The sequence below is a fragment of the Rhincodon typus genome, chromosome 29 (genome assembly GCF_021869965.1).
Source record: "Rhincodon typus isolate 14 chromosome 29, sRhiTyp1.1, whole genome shotgun sequence".
Classification (NCBI taxonomy): domain Eukaryota; kingdom Metazoa; phylum Chordata; class Chondrichthyes; order Orectolobiformes; family Rhincodontidae; genus Rhincodon; species Rhincodon typus.
In genome coordinates, this window is record NC_063360.1 from 14,896,656 (window position 1) to 14,915,366 (window position 18,711).

The window sequence follows — 18,711 nt, forward strand, 5'->3', positions numbered from 1 at the left end:
TGAGTGGTTGGATCAGTACGTTGAAAAAAATGTGGAGGTGTCCTGTATCAAGCCTACTTTTTGACCAGCTACAGCCCTGATTGGGCTAGGGCCTGGCCTACTTTCAGAAGACAGTATTTTTTGGAATAGATTAATTTCAGATTCATTGTGTGGTAAATGTGTTTGTAACAGATGCCTGAGAATCTGAAAAAAGCTTTCACTGCTAGGGTTTTCGTCACTTCATGTCTTGGGACAGTTGTAGGCATTTTTCTTTTATAGAATTTAATGACTAGGTTCAGTAAACAATTCCATTATCCTTATTTTGTACATCTATCAGGGCAGTGGAAGGTAAAGTAGATGTACTTTGATCTTTTCTCTTGTAGCAATCCTCTATTATGGTGTATGAAGAATGATGTCAAGGTAAGACTGTTGCATCAGACCCTTATTGTAAATCACACTCCCACTCCCCACAGAAACAAACAAGTAGACCAGACAAATATTTAAACCAAAGGATAGCTTTTTTTTTAAGACAAAATATGATTAAAGAAATCATTTGATATTAAAATAACAGGCTTTAAAGGTTATGTACAGCAGACGATAGAGGGTGACTCATTCCCCTCTGGGAGAGGCTGAGCCATTTTTATAAATTACAAAAGGCAGGTTTGGAATATTAAATGTTTAAATACATAAAGGCAAACAAAAGAAACAATTAATAGTTTCAATTCTGAAGCTATTCATAGCCATGGTGATAAAGTCAATATGACTTGGACACATTCCTTTAAGTAGGAATCGAGCTACAAGTGTAACAGAGAAACTGGTCGAAACAGTAACCAGCACACTCAGAAAGTGATGCTGTAGGCACCTGAATCCAGGCCTGTCACTCTGGGTTTATGCCAGTGCCTAGACTGCACCTGCATTCACTGTATAGGTTCCACCAGAAACAATACATCTGTTTGACTTCATTTCAGAGAAAATGCAGAGCAATGTTATAGAAGTATATTAAAAAAGGTTCCTTTCATAGCCACTGACATTTGAGAAGTTACGGTGTACTGTTGCTTTGCTTCTGACAGTCTTGACCTGGCCCTTCAGTGATAGCATGGTGCATTTTATATTGGTAAGAGATTTGTTCATGTTCAGAGACATAGTAATTCTCTAGTATTCTGACACTAGTGTCAGCTCACTGTATGCCCAGTGGCAGTGATGTGTACACAGTTTTCTGAAGTACAGATTACTCCTACTGCAGCTGAAGTGAGGATATAAGTAAATCGCTGAATGATCAGTGAACAAAGGGTGAAGTTGCGTATTGGGAAATCTGACAAACTTTCTTTTACAGAAGTTAGCTGCATTTACATTTTATTAACTTAAAATTGAAAAAAAAACACTCAAGTAAAACTAATAGCTGCTTTAAGTGGCTTGTGGGCTTTGGATATGCTTGCATAGCTCAGCTGTTAATTCTGGGATACTTGCTGCATTGTTTTGTTGCATAAACAGATAAAAATTATACATGTTTGGAGGCTTTAGTCAGTGCATCCATTTTTCCTTTAAAATATTGCATTGTATTCTCATCCCAGATGTAAACAGTGACTGCTTTTCTGTATTCTAATTCTCTGTCTCACTCCATCACTCTCTCACCCGCACACAGTCTCTGCCAGAATCTGAGTTGTTGTCATTTATGCCTCTAGTTCCATAGGGCGAATCATCATCGTCGTGGTTTTCAGAGGGTAATTTCTGCCTTTCCAGGGCTTCCAGAATATTCCCCGTTTCCTCTCGTGTCGCTGTCGGGGCTTGCTGGTGAAATACTTGCCATTCAGGTTGGCCTGCCCACACGTAGTGAACCACCATCCTCCTGGAATAGGCAGAAAGATGCCTTTAAAGCTGTGGAAAACAAGCCAGATCAAGCTGCTCACAGCTCCACTGATATATGGAGCCCACCAAGTATTTAATGCATATGAAACCCATCAGACACCACCCATATCGCCTGTGGCAGACGCTAGGCAGGAACTCACTCCCAATTCTGCGATTTACTGAAGAATCTCAAAACCAAAACTAGTTCTTTCTAGCAAAACAAAAGCAAAATGTTGCAGATGCTGGAAATCTGAAACAACACAGAATTCTGGAGAAACTCAGCAGGTCCAGTGGCATCTTCTGAAGAGGAACTCAAACAAGAGTCAAAATGTTAACACTCGTCTTTCGCACTCCACAGATACTACCAGACCTCCTGAGTTTTTTCAGCATTCTCGGTTAGTGTTACTTCTTTCCCATATTGGATTGAGGCTGCAGCTGGCTTGCCACAGAATCTCTCCTTTGGGAAACAAGCATTCTGTTGAAATAAAGGCCTCACTAGCTTCCTGGACACCAATGAGCAGGGGCTACTGATCTGAAGTCACCAACACACAGGTAGATCTATGCCCAGGCTCTCTACTGCTCTGCAGTTCGAGGCATGTGATAACCCAGATCTCGGGATCCTAACCAGGATGTTTCCGTCCATTCAGTCCATCTGCTCCATGCTGCTGATGACCCCTAAGGAGAGTGCAGAAGTAGCATCAGTGCAGAGTTCTGCCTCAAATTGAGTTTGTGGATGATTAGCATCAGTTTCCCTCCTCCCTTTCCCCTTCCTCAATCTCTTATATTGTGGTGCCTGGTAATAGTATCCTGCAGAGCAACCATTCGGCCCATTGTGCTTGTCCCTGCTCTTTGAAAAAACTATCCAATTAGACACAAGCCCCAGCCTCTCCCCAGACCGTGAAAGCTATTCTTCTCTAAGGACATGTCCAGTCACCGTTTGGAAGTTCCACTGGAATTTGTTTCTGCCATTCTTTTCAGATCATTCTATGAAAGTTCTTTTGACAATTAGTTTAAACCTGTGGCCTCTGATTATCAACTCACTTGCCTGAAGAAATAGTTTCTCCCTTTTATCAAAACTCTTCAAAAATTCCACCCCCCCATAAAAAAATCATCTATTAGGTTATACTTTTTAATGTTTGTCATTTAAATAAGACAACTGAGGTACTGGGTCAAAATCTTGGAACTCCCTCCCTAACTGCATTAAGTGTCTACCTACAACAAATGGACTGCAATGGCTCAAGAAGGCAGTTCACCACCACCTTCGAGGGCACTGGGGACGGGCAATAGATGCTGACCCAGCCGGTGATGCCCACATCCCATGAAGATTCATTTTATGCTACAGTCTCAGCTCCTCTGATTTTTACAAATAGCTCGTATTTGCAGGGATGCTTAAGAGCTGGAACATTCCATTGTTCTCGAGGGAGACCAAGAAAGAATGTGACATTGTTTTAAAGTTTAAGCATTTCTTGGGTTAGCCTCAGGACTGACCTGTTAGGTGTTTTGCGCAGCTCATGTTGAACTTCAGGTCGTGGTCCTGGTCCCGAGTTGAAAAGCCCAGTCCACTCGACTCACTGATGGCATTCTTGAGGTTTCCGGAAACAGGGCTCTTGAGGGTCATGGTGTAGTCAGTAGCCTCGCTCCCCAGGCTGAATGGATATTCAGTGTACTCAGTGTGATTCTCCCAGTCCTCCAGTTCGATACGCAACAGATAGCCACCCTGACGCACAATGGTATAAAGTTTCTCCAGACCCAACCAGAATTCACCTGAAATCGAGAACATCTGATCAGAACAGAGAATTCCATTTATTCAATGAGGATATTCTGAATTGTCTTTGGAGCGCCTCTCCGGGGTGGATTAGCTCAATTGGCTAGACGGCTGGTTTGTGATGCCAAATGGCACAGGTTTAGCTCCCACACTGGCTAAGTTCGCCAAGCTGGCCTTCAACCTCCCATCTGACCGGAGGTGTAGTTAGCCTCAGCATAATACCCACCACCAGTCATCTCTCTGTAATGACAGCGCAGTCTATGATCCTCTGTTGTTTCAGTGTGTCCTGGCTAATATTCTGTGCTTCATTGACACCAGCAAAAAGACTACCTGCTTATTGTAACATATTTGCAGGATTTGCTGTGTGCAGTTTGTTTGTTAATTTGATTAACGGGATGTTGTGTACCATGAGCAAAGCCCATTCCGTACACTGGAGTAGTTTGGGAGGTCATGAAGACTCACTCGTGTTACTGTGAGTTTTGAGTCGGACAAAGCAAGGGAACATTTGGATACTAAAGCCCATTTCGTTCCCCGATGACCTTTTAGTGTCCAAATAGTATTCATATTGTGTATCTGACAAATGAATTATTTATCTTTGTACTGTTTCCTGTTCACTCCCTCTCTCTTCTGAAGGCACTGCTTTCAAAGTGTGCTTCAGTATAACCGCCAAAAGAGTGGTACAAGCATGTCCTTATCAGTCACTCAGGCATATAGCTTGGTCATTAGGCCTAGGAGCTTGGGCTGAATTTACCCTACCTAATTCAGGGGAACCAACCCATTGGTAGTTCGGCTTCTTTTGAAGGGAGTTAAACAGCCGTAGAGTTTAGGCCCGCTGAGTACTGCTTACCAGTAAGGTTGCCAAATCCATCCTTGTATGCTTGCCAGAGGCGGTCAAAGTCCACTGAACCATCCCTCCGTCTCTGGGTCACAGTCCAGCCACCTTCTGTTGGAAGACAAATATTTTATGACTCATTTGGCTTTGCCCGGATTTTTTTTTGAAAATTCATTCAGGGGATGAGGGTGTCACTGGCTAGGCAGCATTTATTACCCATCCCTAATTACCCAGAGGGGCAGTTAAGAGTCAACCACATTGCTGTGGGTCTGAAGTCACCCATGCAGACCAGACCTGGTAAGGATGACAGTTTCCTTCCCTAAAGGACATTAGATGGAGGTATTGTAAAATTAGATCTGACAAGGTTAACCCCATCATCGTTCCTGTGAGTGACAACAGTCCCTGACCCTGTATCCACAAGCAGTTCTGGTCCTCTTTAAATAAGACCTTTGGCCCTGGACCCCTTTTAGCAAAAGGAAGTAAACTTTTGACCCCATTTTAGGGGCAGTTGTGGCCCCATTTCCTGGAGAGTCCCAGACTCAGTCTCTAGTCATGTTTAAATTCTTACCTTCTGTCATTTGACAGAATGCTTCAAAGGGCTTTGAGCCTATTGGCTGGATTTTGTACACATTGGCGGTTCGCTGTCCTTCCAAGTATAATTGGTGACAATCAGCTGGCAGTTCTACAGGAAAAGAAGAGCGAGCATTCGTTAGATTTCAGGCATTCCTTCACTCTTACTTCTCCGCATTTCTGACTATTCCTGCAAATGCTTCCACATCAAAAGTCATAGAGTCATTCTGCACGAAAACAAAGGCTCATCCAGTTGTTAAATTTCAGTTATTAAAATAGAGGCAGGGCAAAGAATCTAAAAGATTCTTGTTTTATCCCGTGCTTTCTTCTTAATTCTCCTTTGCAGAAGGCACAAAAGTAACATTACCAAGAATTTTGCTTTAATGAATTTATACCCCTTAAAAGGAGGATTAGAGTAAGTTTATGTTCAATAAATTTTTACCCTTTCTAAAGAGAGTGGTTCAACTTGGAATACAGAAGTTTTGGAATCTTGAGAAATAGCATTTCCCTTTGAGGATTGTTTACCTGAACTTCAAACCTTGGCGACTCAGCACTGCCAACTCAGTAATATACAAGCCATTGTTAAAAGTTCAGCTTCTGTGCTGCAATAAAGAAGTCCTTTACCCCACCGTTGAACATCTGAAGTGGGTGGAGGCCGTGTGCATCTGAGAGTGGCTGAGTTATTGCAGAGATCGCACAACCACTGGGAAGAGTTTACCATCACCCCTGCTCCCACCACACTGTTTGGCTGGAGAAATGTTCTCTGCACCCACTCTTCATGTACAAACCGGGTGTGAGTGTCTGTGGATTCAGACAAGTGTGATTCAACAAGTGTGAGCACAAGTAGTTAAACACAGCTTCTGCAGAGTTTGGTAAACTTTGCTCTACTTTTAGCTCTATCATTTTAACCAGAGCTTGGACAGGGAGTATTTTTCCTCTTCATTCCAACTGAAATAAATTACTGAAGAAAAGACTAGTGAAGAAAACATTAAATATATACATGTTTTGTGTTAAATTTTGGATGAATTTCATCCAGTTTTAGATTAATTAACCATTTCTATTCAGTTTGTCTCTAGATTCACTTTTAGTTTATATTTTTCACTCTGACAATGAGAAACCCCACTTTTAAATCTCTCCTACATGGAAATGGGAACATGTAAATGAAAAAGAGAGTCCCTGGATTTTTTAGTGCTTTAGTAACCATGTTGAACACCTCTTTAAAATTCCACACAGTTTCTATGCTTTAGTTAACTTTTGAGGTGTGAGTGACAGAGCCAAGTTTGAATCTGGTTGATTGGTAGGTTTGTTTCTGCTTTTGAGCTGCAGGTTATACTGTGCTGCTTTATTTTGCAATGGACTCAGCTCGGTGCTGTTCAGGCTGAAAGGATTACGAGGTTTTGCTAGGGCTTTTCTGAAGGCTGACGTCAACATGAACTTTTACCTAGTTGTCCCAGGATTCTGCTGCACCCCTCCACACAGATGCAGTCAGGCATTCCTTGCGGCTTAATCAGAGAACACTGGGTCACTTGAGGCAATTAACATTTGCTGAACTGTGTGTTTGTTTGCTCTAGTTTTAATGCTGAGTTCTGCTGCTAGTTTCTCTGCTCAGTCTCCGACACCCTGCTGAGAGTATATCACTGATACAGGGACTGTTTAAGAGCCAACATTTTTAATTAGTTAATGTAAAACGGTAGCCGTTGTCCAGGAACATATACTAAGGGTGTGTGATGAATATTTGGCATAGATGGCAAATATATAGCACAGGATGTTTGGTGTACACTTACTGTGTAAAGTTATCGCATTTCAGCCTCTTCATAACTTCATTGAACATGGCTTTACTAACTGTATATTCTCTGCATCGCAGAAACCCATTTCCACATCTGTAACATCAGATAGCATCCCACTTACAGCAAAACCGTCAGTTACAATACTCCGCAATTCTATATCCTGTATGGATGTATAAACTCTATGGTTCAGCTTGCCCATCATTCCCTGTATTAGACCTGCACTGACTCTCAAGCGCTACTACAATGGAGCTCATCTTAAATCCACCACAGCTTTATTCCTGTCGCCTCCCTCTAAGCATATCTCTTAGACTGCGACCATCTCACTCACCCTTCCACCAACCATTAGCAAAAGGTTCCTTCAGTCCAGTAAGCCCTATGCTGAAATTCTCTGGTTAAACCTTGCCGTCTCCTTGCCTCCCTCACCCCCTTTCTTTGCAGAGGCTCACTGAAACCGCCTCTTTCACCAAAGTTAAAGTATTCCTATCTAATCCTTCTTTCTTCTGGTGTCCATTTTTCAAGCACCTTCTGATTTTTTCTTGTTGAAGACACTATAAAAATGCAAGTTATTGTTGAGGTACAGCACTGTATAGAGCAGCTACATAACACAGGATTTATGTGCACTGTATATTTTAAAACATAGCTCAGGCTGTGATGTATGTTCACTGTATGTGGTAAATGTATAGCCTAAAGAATATGAAGAACAGAGTGCAGATAGTCTCAGCCCTGTCCCAGACAGCTACTTTGACAACACACTCAAAGTACTCATTAACAGCTAGTCATATCTATTTTGGAGATGCTTTCAGTGTAATTTATTGTTTAAAATACTCAATTTATTTAAAAGAGGCTTAATGCACTGGAGCCTTTACTAATTAATGAGATTTCTGTTGATGTCTGTGATTGCGGTTAAAACTGGTGGGGAGCAAAGATTTAAACTTCAGAAATTTAGTAAACAAATGACTATGAATAATATGATTAAGGGTATTTAATCAGCCTGAACTAAATATCTTGTATTTATGGTGGTGAGTATTGCTTGTGCTGTAGGTTCAGTTTCTAAGAAACAAAATACACAACTTGAAGCTGAACTTCCAGTTTCAATAGGATTTTTGTGCGGGGGATAGATCAAGTAATGTCCTAGGTCTGCTCAGAAATTAATGGTATGTAGAACAAAGGTGAATAAATAGATGTGAGTTATGAAAAGCAGTGATCCAACCAAATGGAAGAAAAGACTTAGACAGCTGAATGGTCCAGTACTGTTCCAAAAAATTGCATTCCATTGATATTTAAATTCACATTTCCAGTATTGGTAATTAAGCACATTAGACATATTCATTATTGGCTTCATTGCTGTGGGTCACATACTTCAGATAAAATATCTATTCTATTATTGACTGAAGAGACAGGGGCAGGGGGTGGTGGTCATGATATATTTGGTGATGAAGATGAAAGACAGTGACAGTGGCTCACTGGTTGATCCTGGGTCTGAGGTTTACCCAGATAACTAAAACCCTCTGGGGGTCACTGGATTGGGACATATTCTGGCAATGGCCTAAATGGAAGCAAGTGGCTCAGAGCTGAAGCCCTCTGCACAGAACGACAGTCTGTGTCTTCGCTTTTGACACACTTCCTATTAAGCGCTTGGTTTGGAAGTGGGGTAAAGGTTAGTGTGTTGTGGGAAGAATTGAAGAGGGGAAAAAAAATCTGCATGAGGGAAGTGATCATCCAGAGAAAGCAACAACTCGCAGCAAGTTCAGGACTGAAGTGGGAAGCTTTTACGAATCACGCTGTTCAACTTTTACTCACTTGGCGTTGTGCCATGTTATTCACACACCAGTTTTATTTTAAAAGCAAAAAAACAGTTTAAGCTGCTCTCCTATTCTGCAGATAAAAGTCTTTAATATTTCCTCCTAGCTTGTGGCCAACTCACAGTAGATTCAACTTTCACCTAGTTGGCTAGCAGCCACAGCTGCTGCATTTCATTGGTAAGAAATTCCTGAACGGCTCATTGTCTGGGAGAGTCCTCCTCCTCTGTTTCTGCCTGTTTTGAGTAAGGGTCAGCAACCATTCAGTGGGACAGCCTCATGTAGTGAGCAGCCTCTGAGCACAAGGCTTGTCTGGAACTGGGAGGATGGCTGGAATACACTGAGCTTAAACCGAGCATAGCTCTGATTTTTAAAAGTAGTACAAGAAATTGGGAAAAGGCTAGCAGCTTTGACATTAAGAATAGTAAATAAACAGCAAGGCATCAGCATCCATAAAAGGCAAAGTGGAAATTGGGTATTTTACATTGTGAATGTCAACCTCCTGTTTCTTTACAGATCTTAACAATCTTGCATTTGATACTGATTCTTGCTAATATTTAATTCTCAGCTCTCCTCTTTAAATAACTAGCCCCCTATACAAATATTTTTATTCATCTGATCCAAACCAGGTCATGATCTTTTACACCTCTAACAAATATTTTTACATCTGTACAGTTATAGAAAGGGGAAAGAAAGGGCTTACCCATAACCATTTTCTATATCCATAATAGCTCAACCCTGAAGGTGCCAACACTTGAAGCATTTTCTAAAATCATAATGGCACAGAAGACGCCATTCTGTACACCATGTTTGTGCTAGTTCTCTCTAGCATAATCCGGTCAGTCCCATCACTTCCCCACATTGCACTTTGGGTTTTACCTCAAGTCCTCATCCAATTTCTTTCTAAAGTTATTGATTGGCTCCGCTTCCACCAACTTTGAAGTCAGACAGGCAGAGTGGCATGGTGGCTCAGTGGTTAGCACCGCTGCCTCACAGCGTCAGGGACCCAGGATCAATACCACGTTCGGGCAACTGACTGTACTGACCTTGCATGTTCTCCCCGTGTCTGCGTGGGTTTCCTCTCACAGCCCCAAAGAAGTGCAGGTTAGGTGGGGTGGCCAAGCTAAATGTCCATAGTGACAAAGGAAGTGCAGGCAAAGTGGGTTAGTCATGGTAAATGTGTGGATTACAGGGATAAATGTAGGGGGTGGGTCTAGGTGGGATGCTCTTTGGAGGGCAAGTGCAGCCCTGATGGGATGAATGGCCTCTTTCCACACTAAGGAATCTATGATTCTAGATCATTACCACTCACTTTATTTAAAATACAAAGTCTTCCTCATATCCAACCTTGCGACTCTTGGTCAAAACCGGCGTCCCTTATTTCTTGTAGCATTGGGAAATGGGAACAACTTTTCTTTATCCATCTTATCCAAAGTGATCATGATCATATACACCTCTGTCAAATCTTCCCTCAATTCCCTTTCCTCGATAAAAGGGCCTTCACACAGCATCACTCAGTGGGAGTGAAGGATAAATCTCTTCACCCAGAAAGTGCGATGTGCCTGTGGAATTCTTGGTCACTGGAAACCAAGAAGGCCAAAACATTGAAGACTTTCAAGAAAAACGTAGATATAGCTCTTAGGACTAAAAAGGGATCAAAGGACATGGTGAGGAAGTAGAACAGAGTAATGAGTTGAAATGATGGAACAGGGTTGAAGGGCTGAATGGCCTACTCCTGCTCCTATGTTCTATGTTTCTATGTTGAACTGTGGCGGTATATCACAGCCAAGTCTGATCGTGCTTCACACACTCACTCCAGTAGGGACTAGTGACCGGGAGCAGGAGCCTGATTTGCTAGGCTCCCTAATGTTCCGGCTTTGTGGATTTTAAAAAAAAAAGTATCTTGCTTATCTTTGCCAATAAATTATTTTTGAAAAACATTTGCCGAATATACAGAAAGTTTAAAGTCAATCTGTTTATAGGCAACGGGTCTCCCAGGAATTTGCCTGCCTTGCTCTCTCTGCCTGTAACGTTTTGAGTGCCCTTTCCCCCAGTTGGCCAGCAGCCAGAAAGACATTCCATTTGCTGTTGTGTTCTGCACAGAATGTTCAAACTTCAGCTGGCCCTCTCCTTTCTACTTTAACATCAATGTACCAGATATTTGTTGAACTGAAATCCCAGGTTAAGGAAGCATGAACACATTCCTGCAACCCAAATATACACCTCCTAATTACCTATGGACACTCAGTGACACGAGTCTGTGTGTCAGTTCCTGTGTATTTGCTCACATTTGTTCTCATATGTTGTGTTGGTTCGTCTTTGCATGTATCACTGATTTATTTCTCAGACCTTGGAATAATGATGTGGAATTTTCCTCATTGTGAAATTCCACTTTTTAAATAACAGCAACAGTAGCCTGTGGAATAAAACAACAAACCTGAACGATTGTGGTTTAATTTTATTTCAAATTCCTTTGTCTGAAAGATCAGATCTAGCTTCAAGTAATGTCATCATCATCGAATCCCTACAGTGTGGAAACAGACCCTTCGGCCCAACAAGTCCACACTGACCCTCAGAGCATCCCACCCAGATCCATCCCCCTATAACCCACCTAATCTACACATCCCTGAACACTATGGGCAATTTAGCACGGCCACTCCACCTAGCCTGCACATTTTTGGACTGTGGGAGGAAACCAGAGCACCCAGAGGAAACCCATGCAGTCATGGGGAGAATGTGCAAACTCCACACAGACAGTTGCCAGAGGGTGGAATTGAACCTGGGTCCCTGGCCCTGTGAGGCAGCAGTGCTAACCACTGAGCCACCATGCCACCATGCCACCCCAGTCACTTAGAGAGCAAAAGGAGAGAGGGTGTATTTATGTAGATTCCATTGTTCTTCTGCCTGCAGTTTGGTCTGGGAATATGAATTTTACTGTAATTTTTCTAAGAGGTGTACTTACTGTCAGCTGGCTTTGGTTCCACACTGCTATGTGTGTGAGGAACCATCTCCATTCTTCGTTTGAGAATTGACCTCCAGTGCGGACTGTCTTTAAGTTGTAATTTGTTTTCTGGCAGCTGTAATGGAGAGGAGAGACTAGGTTAGGTTCCCCTTCTACACCCACAGTTACAATTCAAAATTACATACACACAAGATAGCATCAACCTAGAAATGCCATAAACAGAAGCAAGTTAACATAAAGCAGTGCTTGGATATGTAGCACTGTCTTAACCTGTGCTCGCAATTAAGAATTTCAATAGTTTATAGTGTATTTGCACTTTCTGTTTTCTCCTGCTATATTGAGTACAGTTCCCATGTCTTCCCAAGTCAGTTTACTTCATTAAGCCTAGACTGTGAATGCTGGCAAACTATCCTATCTTGTCTATACCTGATACCTCAACACTTACAATGAAAGCTGAAGGTATTGGAAAGTGATCAGGAACCTTGGCTGATTTTGACTCTTCATCGATGCCATTCCAGCAGCATCTATCAAAATAGGCTCCTTTTAATATTGTAGGAGAGATCAATTAATTTCAGCCTTGTCCTTTCCCACTTGCCCTATGTTTATGGTATTTGCCTTGTTTTAGTAGTAATGCTGAATTTGTTGTTCTAGTTACATAACATGCTCATGCGTGTTTAGTAGAAATATTCCTTGCCTGTGTATATTTATTATCCCTATCACATACATTGTTTCGTCTATACATATTTAACATTTGTTATTGTGGTCATGCACCTGGTTTTGCAGAATCTGGATTTGAACTTTCTGCTTTTCCAGCTGCAACTGTTGATCTTCAATTTTTGTCAGCAGTTCATTTATGTTTCTGCTTTGAGTTTCCATCATGGACTGCAAAAACAAAAGTATTTTAAAGTTCAGTAAATTTTAAAAATGATTCATGTTTTCTGAAAATTTGTAATCTGAGCGCTAACTTTATACAGACAATATCTGGTTGGACTGCTAAATGATCAATTTTGTTTAAGAATGCATTCCTCTAATTTCAAAACACAGATGATTTTACTGTCAGATTCGGTTGAGTTGAAGGATCTCCTACCTAGATGTGATCAGTTTACATCTCACACCAGGATCGGAGTAAACTAGATTAACACTTCAAGTGCAATTCTGAGTGAGTGGTGTGGGTATTAAGCAGTCCATTTACGTGGATATAGAGGAAAAAAAAATCCCTTTGTACCATTTAAAGAGATTCCCTCCATTGACCTGGATATAACTTTTCCCTCGGCTGACTGCTAAACACAGATTGTCTGGTCTTTGTGCATTTGCTGTTTGTCGGATCTTGCAGTGCACATATTGGCCGACGGCAAACTTTTAAAAACATTGGTTCTTTAAAATATTACTTTGGGCTGGAATGTTAGAAAATTAGAGTGTCAGAAAGAGTGGAGGAAAGGTCATTCGACGCAACAAGTTAACTCTGCTTTCTCTCCACAGATGGTGCCAGACCTGCTGAGCTTTTCCAGCAGTTTCTATTTTTGTTTCTGATTTACAGCATCCGCGGTTCTTTCGGATTTACTTTAAGACCCAATTCTCTTTATTGTCCTCCTATTCCTATTTTGTATTGTACTTCTCCCATTTTCAGCAAACTCAATATATTTCATTACTGAATTAGTGCTGCACAATGCTGACTATAGTAAGTGCAGTGAAGCAAATCCGTTACCCCACCAACCAGTATGACTCACATCACGCTCCACACGCACTACACGACTAATATGCTGCTGACTGGGATGTGTAGCAATATCATAGCTTATGTTGTGAACACTGAAGTGTTCTTTGGACATGTCCCTCTCTTCCATTATTGCCAGCTTCCCAGCATTTCATTATTTCCGATATATACTGGACAGTCCTGAAACGTTAACTGCTCCTTTCCTCCAGGTGCTGCATGGCTTGCTGAGTTCTTTCAGCCTCCTGTTCCTCCACCTTGGATTTCAGCATGTGCAAGTTTTTTTTGTCTCATACACTGGAGAGTACTGGGTCTTGTAGGTTTCCCTTTTAAACTGATCAGGCAGGCAACAAGAGAATGGCACATTCCTTATCTAACTTCAAAAAAGCCTCAAATTTCTAACCAAGATCGCTTTAGTCCCTGTGTTAAATGAAAACAAAAAGGTAGCGGAGAGTATTGCTGTTTAAGCTGTTAGCTGACCGTTACAGATACCAGTGTCACTGACTCTGAACACGTACACGCGAGGTATAAGTTACAATCCATTTTTCCATTCCAAAGATCTGCTCAAAGCAAAATAATTAAGCTCCGTGTATTTTTTACTGACCCTACATAATTAAACATTTGGCTAATCAAGTTGTCCTGCAATGCCCTTTGTAAATAATTCATGTACATATACACACACACACACACACACACACACAAGTTAATGCATTTTTAACGTGCTGCAGTGAAAGAATCGAGGTCTCTATTAGACTGAAAAACTACAGTAAAAGATCAAAGGCAGGTGTCACAAGGTTTTTTTTGGGACTTACTCGGATACCGTTAATGCTGCTTCCAGTTCTGTCCCTGTTCACTAGGCTGTCCACCTTCTCCTCCAAGTTCCGCAGCGCCCTATCCACCCTCAGCCTGTCCTGCTCCATCTCCTCCACCTTGGCCCGCAGGCTGGCGGAGACCTGCAGCAGGTGAGGCCCGGAGAGATTCGGCGGCTCCAACCCGGAGCGCTGCTCAGCCAGGCGGCCGGCCAGCTCACTCAGGCTGCGGTTGTGGGAGTGCAGCTGCTCCATGACCTGGCGGAGCTGCTCCTTGGTCCGGTCCACATGCTGCTTGAGGCCGTGGCCGAGCTGCAGGAGGCCGTGGGCGATCAGGTTCACCTCGTCCCAGGAGGCGAACTGCATGTGTCTGTCCTTGGTTGAGGAACCCTTCTTCAATGCAGCTGCCTCGGTGAAGCTTGCTGCACAGATAACGATGCACAGCGGGCCGGCGAAAGGCAGCTTCATCTCTTGTATTACAAGCTGGCTTTTGTCCCTGAAAAATTGGGATGTTTCTTTCTTGTTTTTCTTTCTTTCTTTCTTTCTTTTCCTTTCTTTCTTTCTTTCTTTCTTTCTTTCTTTCTTTCTTTCTCTGCCTCCTTGTCTCTCTCCTGTCTTCTGTGTTACCCTGCTGCTCTCTGCCCCTTTAAATAGCGGAGTGACTGGGAGCCGCCCCCAGCTAAACAGCATGAAGCTGGCAACACGGAGAGGGGAGAGTCTCAAAGTGTCACTGCTGACTGACAGAACGGAAAACACAGCCTGCAGCAACAGAATCCAAAATCCTTACAGTACAGACAGAGGCCATGTGGCCCATCGAGTCTATACCGACCACCCCCCCCACCCAAAGAGCATTTCATCCAGACCCCCATCCACCTCTTAAACCCCACATTTCCCATGGCGACTCCACCTAGCCTACACATCAGTGGACACTACGGGGCGGTTTAGCGTGGCTAAATGCACCTAGCCTGGACACTATGGGGCAATTTAGCACAGATGATCCACCTAACCTGCACATCTTTGGACTGTGGGAGGAATCCGGAACAGCCGGCGGAAACCCACGGGGACAATGTGCCAACTCCACACAGTTGCCCGAGGTTGGAATTGAACCCAGGTTCCTAGTGCTGTGAGGCAGCAGTGCTGACTGCTCTTGGACAATCGCCTCATCTTTAATGCGTTAAGAGAAGCCATCAATATTTCTGTTTTCCATAACTTTCACACAGTGCCTTTGAATTTTGGCTTTAGATGCTTGGGGCTTCTGGCTGCTATTTTATATTTTTGCACATTTTGATTTCAAATGGCCTTTGGGTTCGGTGCCATTCTGTGTCAGAAGCTTCCAGGAGTAAATCTGATAAACAGTCCGTGTTTTTTCTTGAAAAATTGGGATTTTAGAATAGGCAGATCTGGAGATAGGTGGTGAAGGAAAGAGCTATTTAATCAGGCTCTGGTTCCTTTGAAGAAAGCTCAGGTAGTGCTTCAGTTAAATTAGCCACATCCAGCAGAGTGGATAGATCCTGTAGTTTAACCCCCATTATGCAGCAGTGGCTTAGAGACGAGTGCTATGATTCACGATCTCCATTTCAACACAATCTGTTGCATGAAGGCATTGGGAAAAGGAAAGAGAGAGACATAGTGGTAGGGAGGTTAGGTCTTGAGAGAGAGAGATTCATACACATACAGAGATTGCAGGAAAGAGGGGCTGCTTGGGGTTCTCTGTTTTTTGGGTCTTGGCTTTACCCCTTGTCCATTGGTACCCAGTCATGTTGTGCCCCTCACCCCTGCCAGTAACAGTACTCCCAAATTCTGAATGCATTTTAGGCAGTACAGCAGCACAATACTATTGTTCATGAGTAGGGACCAAAAGGATTGCACATTTGCTGCAATTATCCACAAGATAAATTTGGAGTCTTTATTGGGACAACAGAGAACAGTTTTCTCCCCTATTACCAACCTGCTAGAGGGGGTTGGATTTAAAACCTGCAATTGATGAGGACACATTTTTACCACAAATGCTTGGATATTTTTTCATGCGATGGATTGTCTAAAATAAATTTATTTTTCTGAATTCAAAGAGAAAGAGAAAACATGCTTATGAAAATTTCAGTTCAGTAATATGCAGATAACCCCATCTCCCACATGAGCATGTGCACTGCTTGCTTTAGTTTGTGCATTGTGGTAGTGACTAATTCTTTCCACTGCAATGTAGACCTATACTTCTTATGCCATTCTAGAAAACAATACAGACCTTACCAGTATAATGTACCAGAAAGGTAGACTGCTGGATGAGTTCACCTTGGCTCAGTGATGGCACTTTCACCTCTGAGCAAGTAGCATACAAGTTTAAATTCCTCTCTAGCATTTAATCTGACATTTCAATACAGTACTGAGGGAATGCTACACTGATAGTCTTGTCTGCTCCTCAGATGGATGTATTGGCCCAATGGCTCAGTGGTTAGCACTGCTGTCTCACAGGGTCAGGGACCCAGGTTCAATCCCACCCTCAGGCGACTGTCTGTGTGGAGTTTGCACATTCTCCCCGTGTCTGTGTGGGTTTCCTCTGGGTGCTCTGGTTTCCTCTTGCAGTCTCAAGATGTGCATGCTGGGTGGATTGGCCATGCTAAATTGCCCATAGTGTTCAGGGATGTGTAGGTTAGGTGGGTTATAGGGGGATGGTTCTGGGTGGGATGCCCTGAGAGTTGGTGTGGACTTGTTGGGCTAAAGGGCCTGTTTCCACACTGTAGGGATTCTATTCTATGTGACAAAAAAAAGGGAGTTCTCCTGTTGCCCTGACTAACATTTAACCAACATCAACTAAAGCAGAGATAGTAGGAACTGCAGATGCTGGAGAATCCGAGACAACAAGGTGCAGGGCTGGATGAACACAGCAGGCCAAGCAGCATCATAGGAGCAGAGAGGCTGACGTTTCGGGCCTAGACCCTTCATCAGAAAAGGGGGAGGGGAAGGGGGTTTTGAAATAAATAGGGAGAGAGTGGGAGGCGGATAGAAGAGGGATAGAGGAGAGGATAGGTGGAGAGGAGATTTTCTGGCCAATTTTCTCATCACTGTTTGTGGGACTTGCCTGTGTGTAGATTAACTGTTGCTTTTCCCTACATTACAACAGTGACCACATGAAAAGTACTTTAGTAATTGTAAAATGCTTTTGTACACCCTGAAGGCTTTATATACAATCAAGTTCCTGTTTGATTGGAGAACTAAGAACTGCAGCAATGCTCCACAGTGAGAGCATCAGTGGGAGAGTTTGAGTACAATGAGGGCAGGCAGAATGTCTTTTTTGTTGTATATTAACCTCTATGAGCCTTTCCTAAATAGCTTGATTTAAAAGAAATAATTTGTATTTCAGAAAACACAGAACATTTCCAAAAATATAAACCAAAAGAACTGCGAATGCTGGAAATCAGAAACAAAAATTGCTGGAAAATCTCAGCAGGTCTGGCACTATCTGCAGAGAGAAATCAGAATTAACTTTTTTTTAAATTAGTAAAATATAATTATTTGTAAAAAAAAATCTGTGTATATACATTGTCACAAACGCAGTTCAGTTCTGTACAATGACATATCAAGTAAACAAACAAATATTTGATTTTGACTATCCCAACAGACCAAAGGCATCTTTTACATATACTAGACTATATTTACATGCATTGAGGCACTAGGATGATCCGATAATTGAATGGACCCCCAATTAACTTCAGCAGGAAGACTTCAGACAGTGGGAGATAGCAAGAATTGCAGATGCTGGAGTCAGAGTCATTACAATGTGAATTGGAGGAACGCAGCAGGTCAGGCAGCATCAGAGGAGCAGAAGAATCAACGTTTCAGGACCTCATGAAGGGTCCCAGCCCGAAACATTGACTTTCCTGCTCCTCTGATGATGCTGGACCTGCTGTGTTCCTCCAGCTCCACACAGTATTGACTGGACCTCAGACAGTGGTCTTCCCCATTGCGCCTTGGTGGCAGATGCCCCAAGCTTTAGGGCGTCCCTCAGCACATACTCCTGGGCCTTAAAGAAATCAGAGTTAACGTTTCAGGCCCAGTGACTCTTCCTCAGAACTGATGATAGCTAGGAAATAGTTGTTTTTTATGTAGAAGATAGGATGGGGGGAGGGGGTAAAGAGTAAATGATAGTTGGAGATAGAGCCCAAATGAAAGAGAAGAACAGCTGGAAGGACGAAGGAGTGGAAAACAATCAGCCTGGGAGAATGAATAGCTGCTAATGGGGACAATAAGTGGCTAACAATGGATTGTGTAAGCAGACCATAATGGATATGGATAATGGATGCACAGAGCCCTGAGACCATCCTGATGGGGACTGGATGTATAAAGAGATTACACATCCTTGGTAAAGTAAAGGTGCCTGGAACGTGCAAACTGGAAATCCTCAAACTGACGTAAAGTGTCAGTGGAGTCGTGGATGTAATAAAATATATTGTGTTTTCTGAATAGTTAATATCATGAGTGATAAGTAATGAATTTGACTGAAACCATGTGTTCACTGTTAGCTTCCTGAACAGCACATTTTATTACTCCTGGCCCAACCACATTACATATGGAAAGAAACGGATGGGATTTTGGAATTTCCACTGGCTGCTGGTTGTTTTCAGACCTAACTTGCTGTGAATTGCATTAAATAAATTTGC

The 18,711-nt window shown here is 42.5% G+C and overlaps 2 protein-coding genes across 2 annotated transcripts in view; one reads left to right on the forward strand and one right to left on the reverse strand.

The window, feature by feature from the left end:
* Positions 1–18,711, forward strand: part of LOC109933116 (dedicator of cytokinesis protein 7-like) — a 185,117-nt gene that overhangs the window by 51,066 nt on the left and 115,340 nt on the right. The window lies entirely within an intron of this gene.
* On the reverse strand, positions 479–14,664 carry LOC109933117 (angiopoietin-related protein 4-like). The gene is made up of 7 exons (XM_048613978.1): positions 14,060–14,664; positions 12,311–12,421; positions 11,540–11,654; positions 4,990–5,103; positions 4,437–4,532; positions 3,313–3,588; positions 479–1,825 (listed from the first exon to the last, which is right to left on the reverse strand). Exons 1-7 carry the CDS (start codon positions 14,522–14,524, stop codon positions 1,650–1,652), a joined length of 1,353 nt encoding a protein of 450 aa, XP_048469935.1. The 5' UTR covers positions 14,525–14,664; the 3' UTR covers positions 479–1,649.

Bases quoted from the DNA above. Each gene is read 5' to 3' on its own strand.
- LOC109933117 (XM_048613978.1), bottom strand. From the start codon at position 14,524: ATGAAGCTGCCTTTCGCCGGCCCGCTGTGCATCGTTATCTGTGCAGCA. The intron at 5,104-11,539 runs GTAAGTACACCT...CTTTTCCTGTAG, and splicing joins GGAACCAAAGCCAGCTGACA to AACTGCCAGCTGATTGTCAC. The intron at 4,533-4,989 runs GTAAGAATTTAA...GTCTTCCAACAG, and splicing joins ATTCTGTCAAATGACAGAAG to AAGGTGGCTGGACTGTGACC.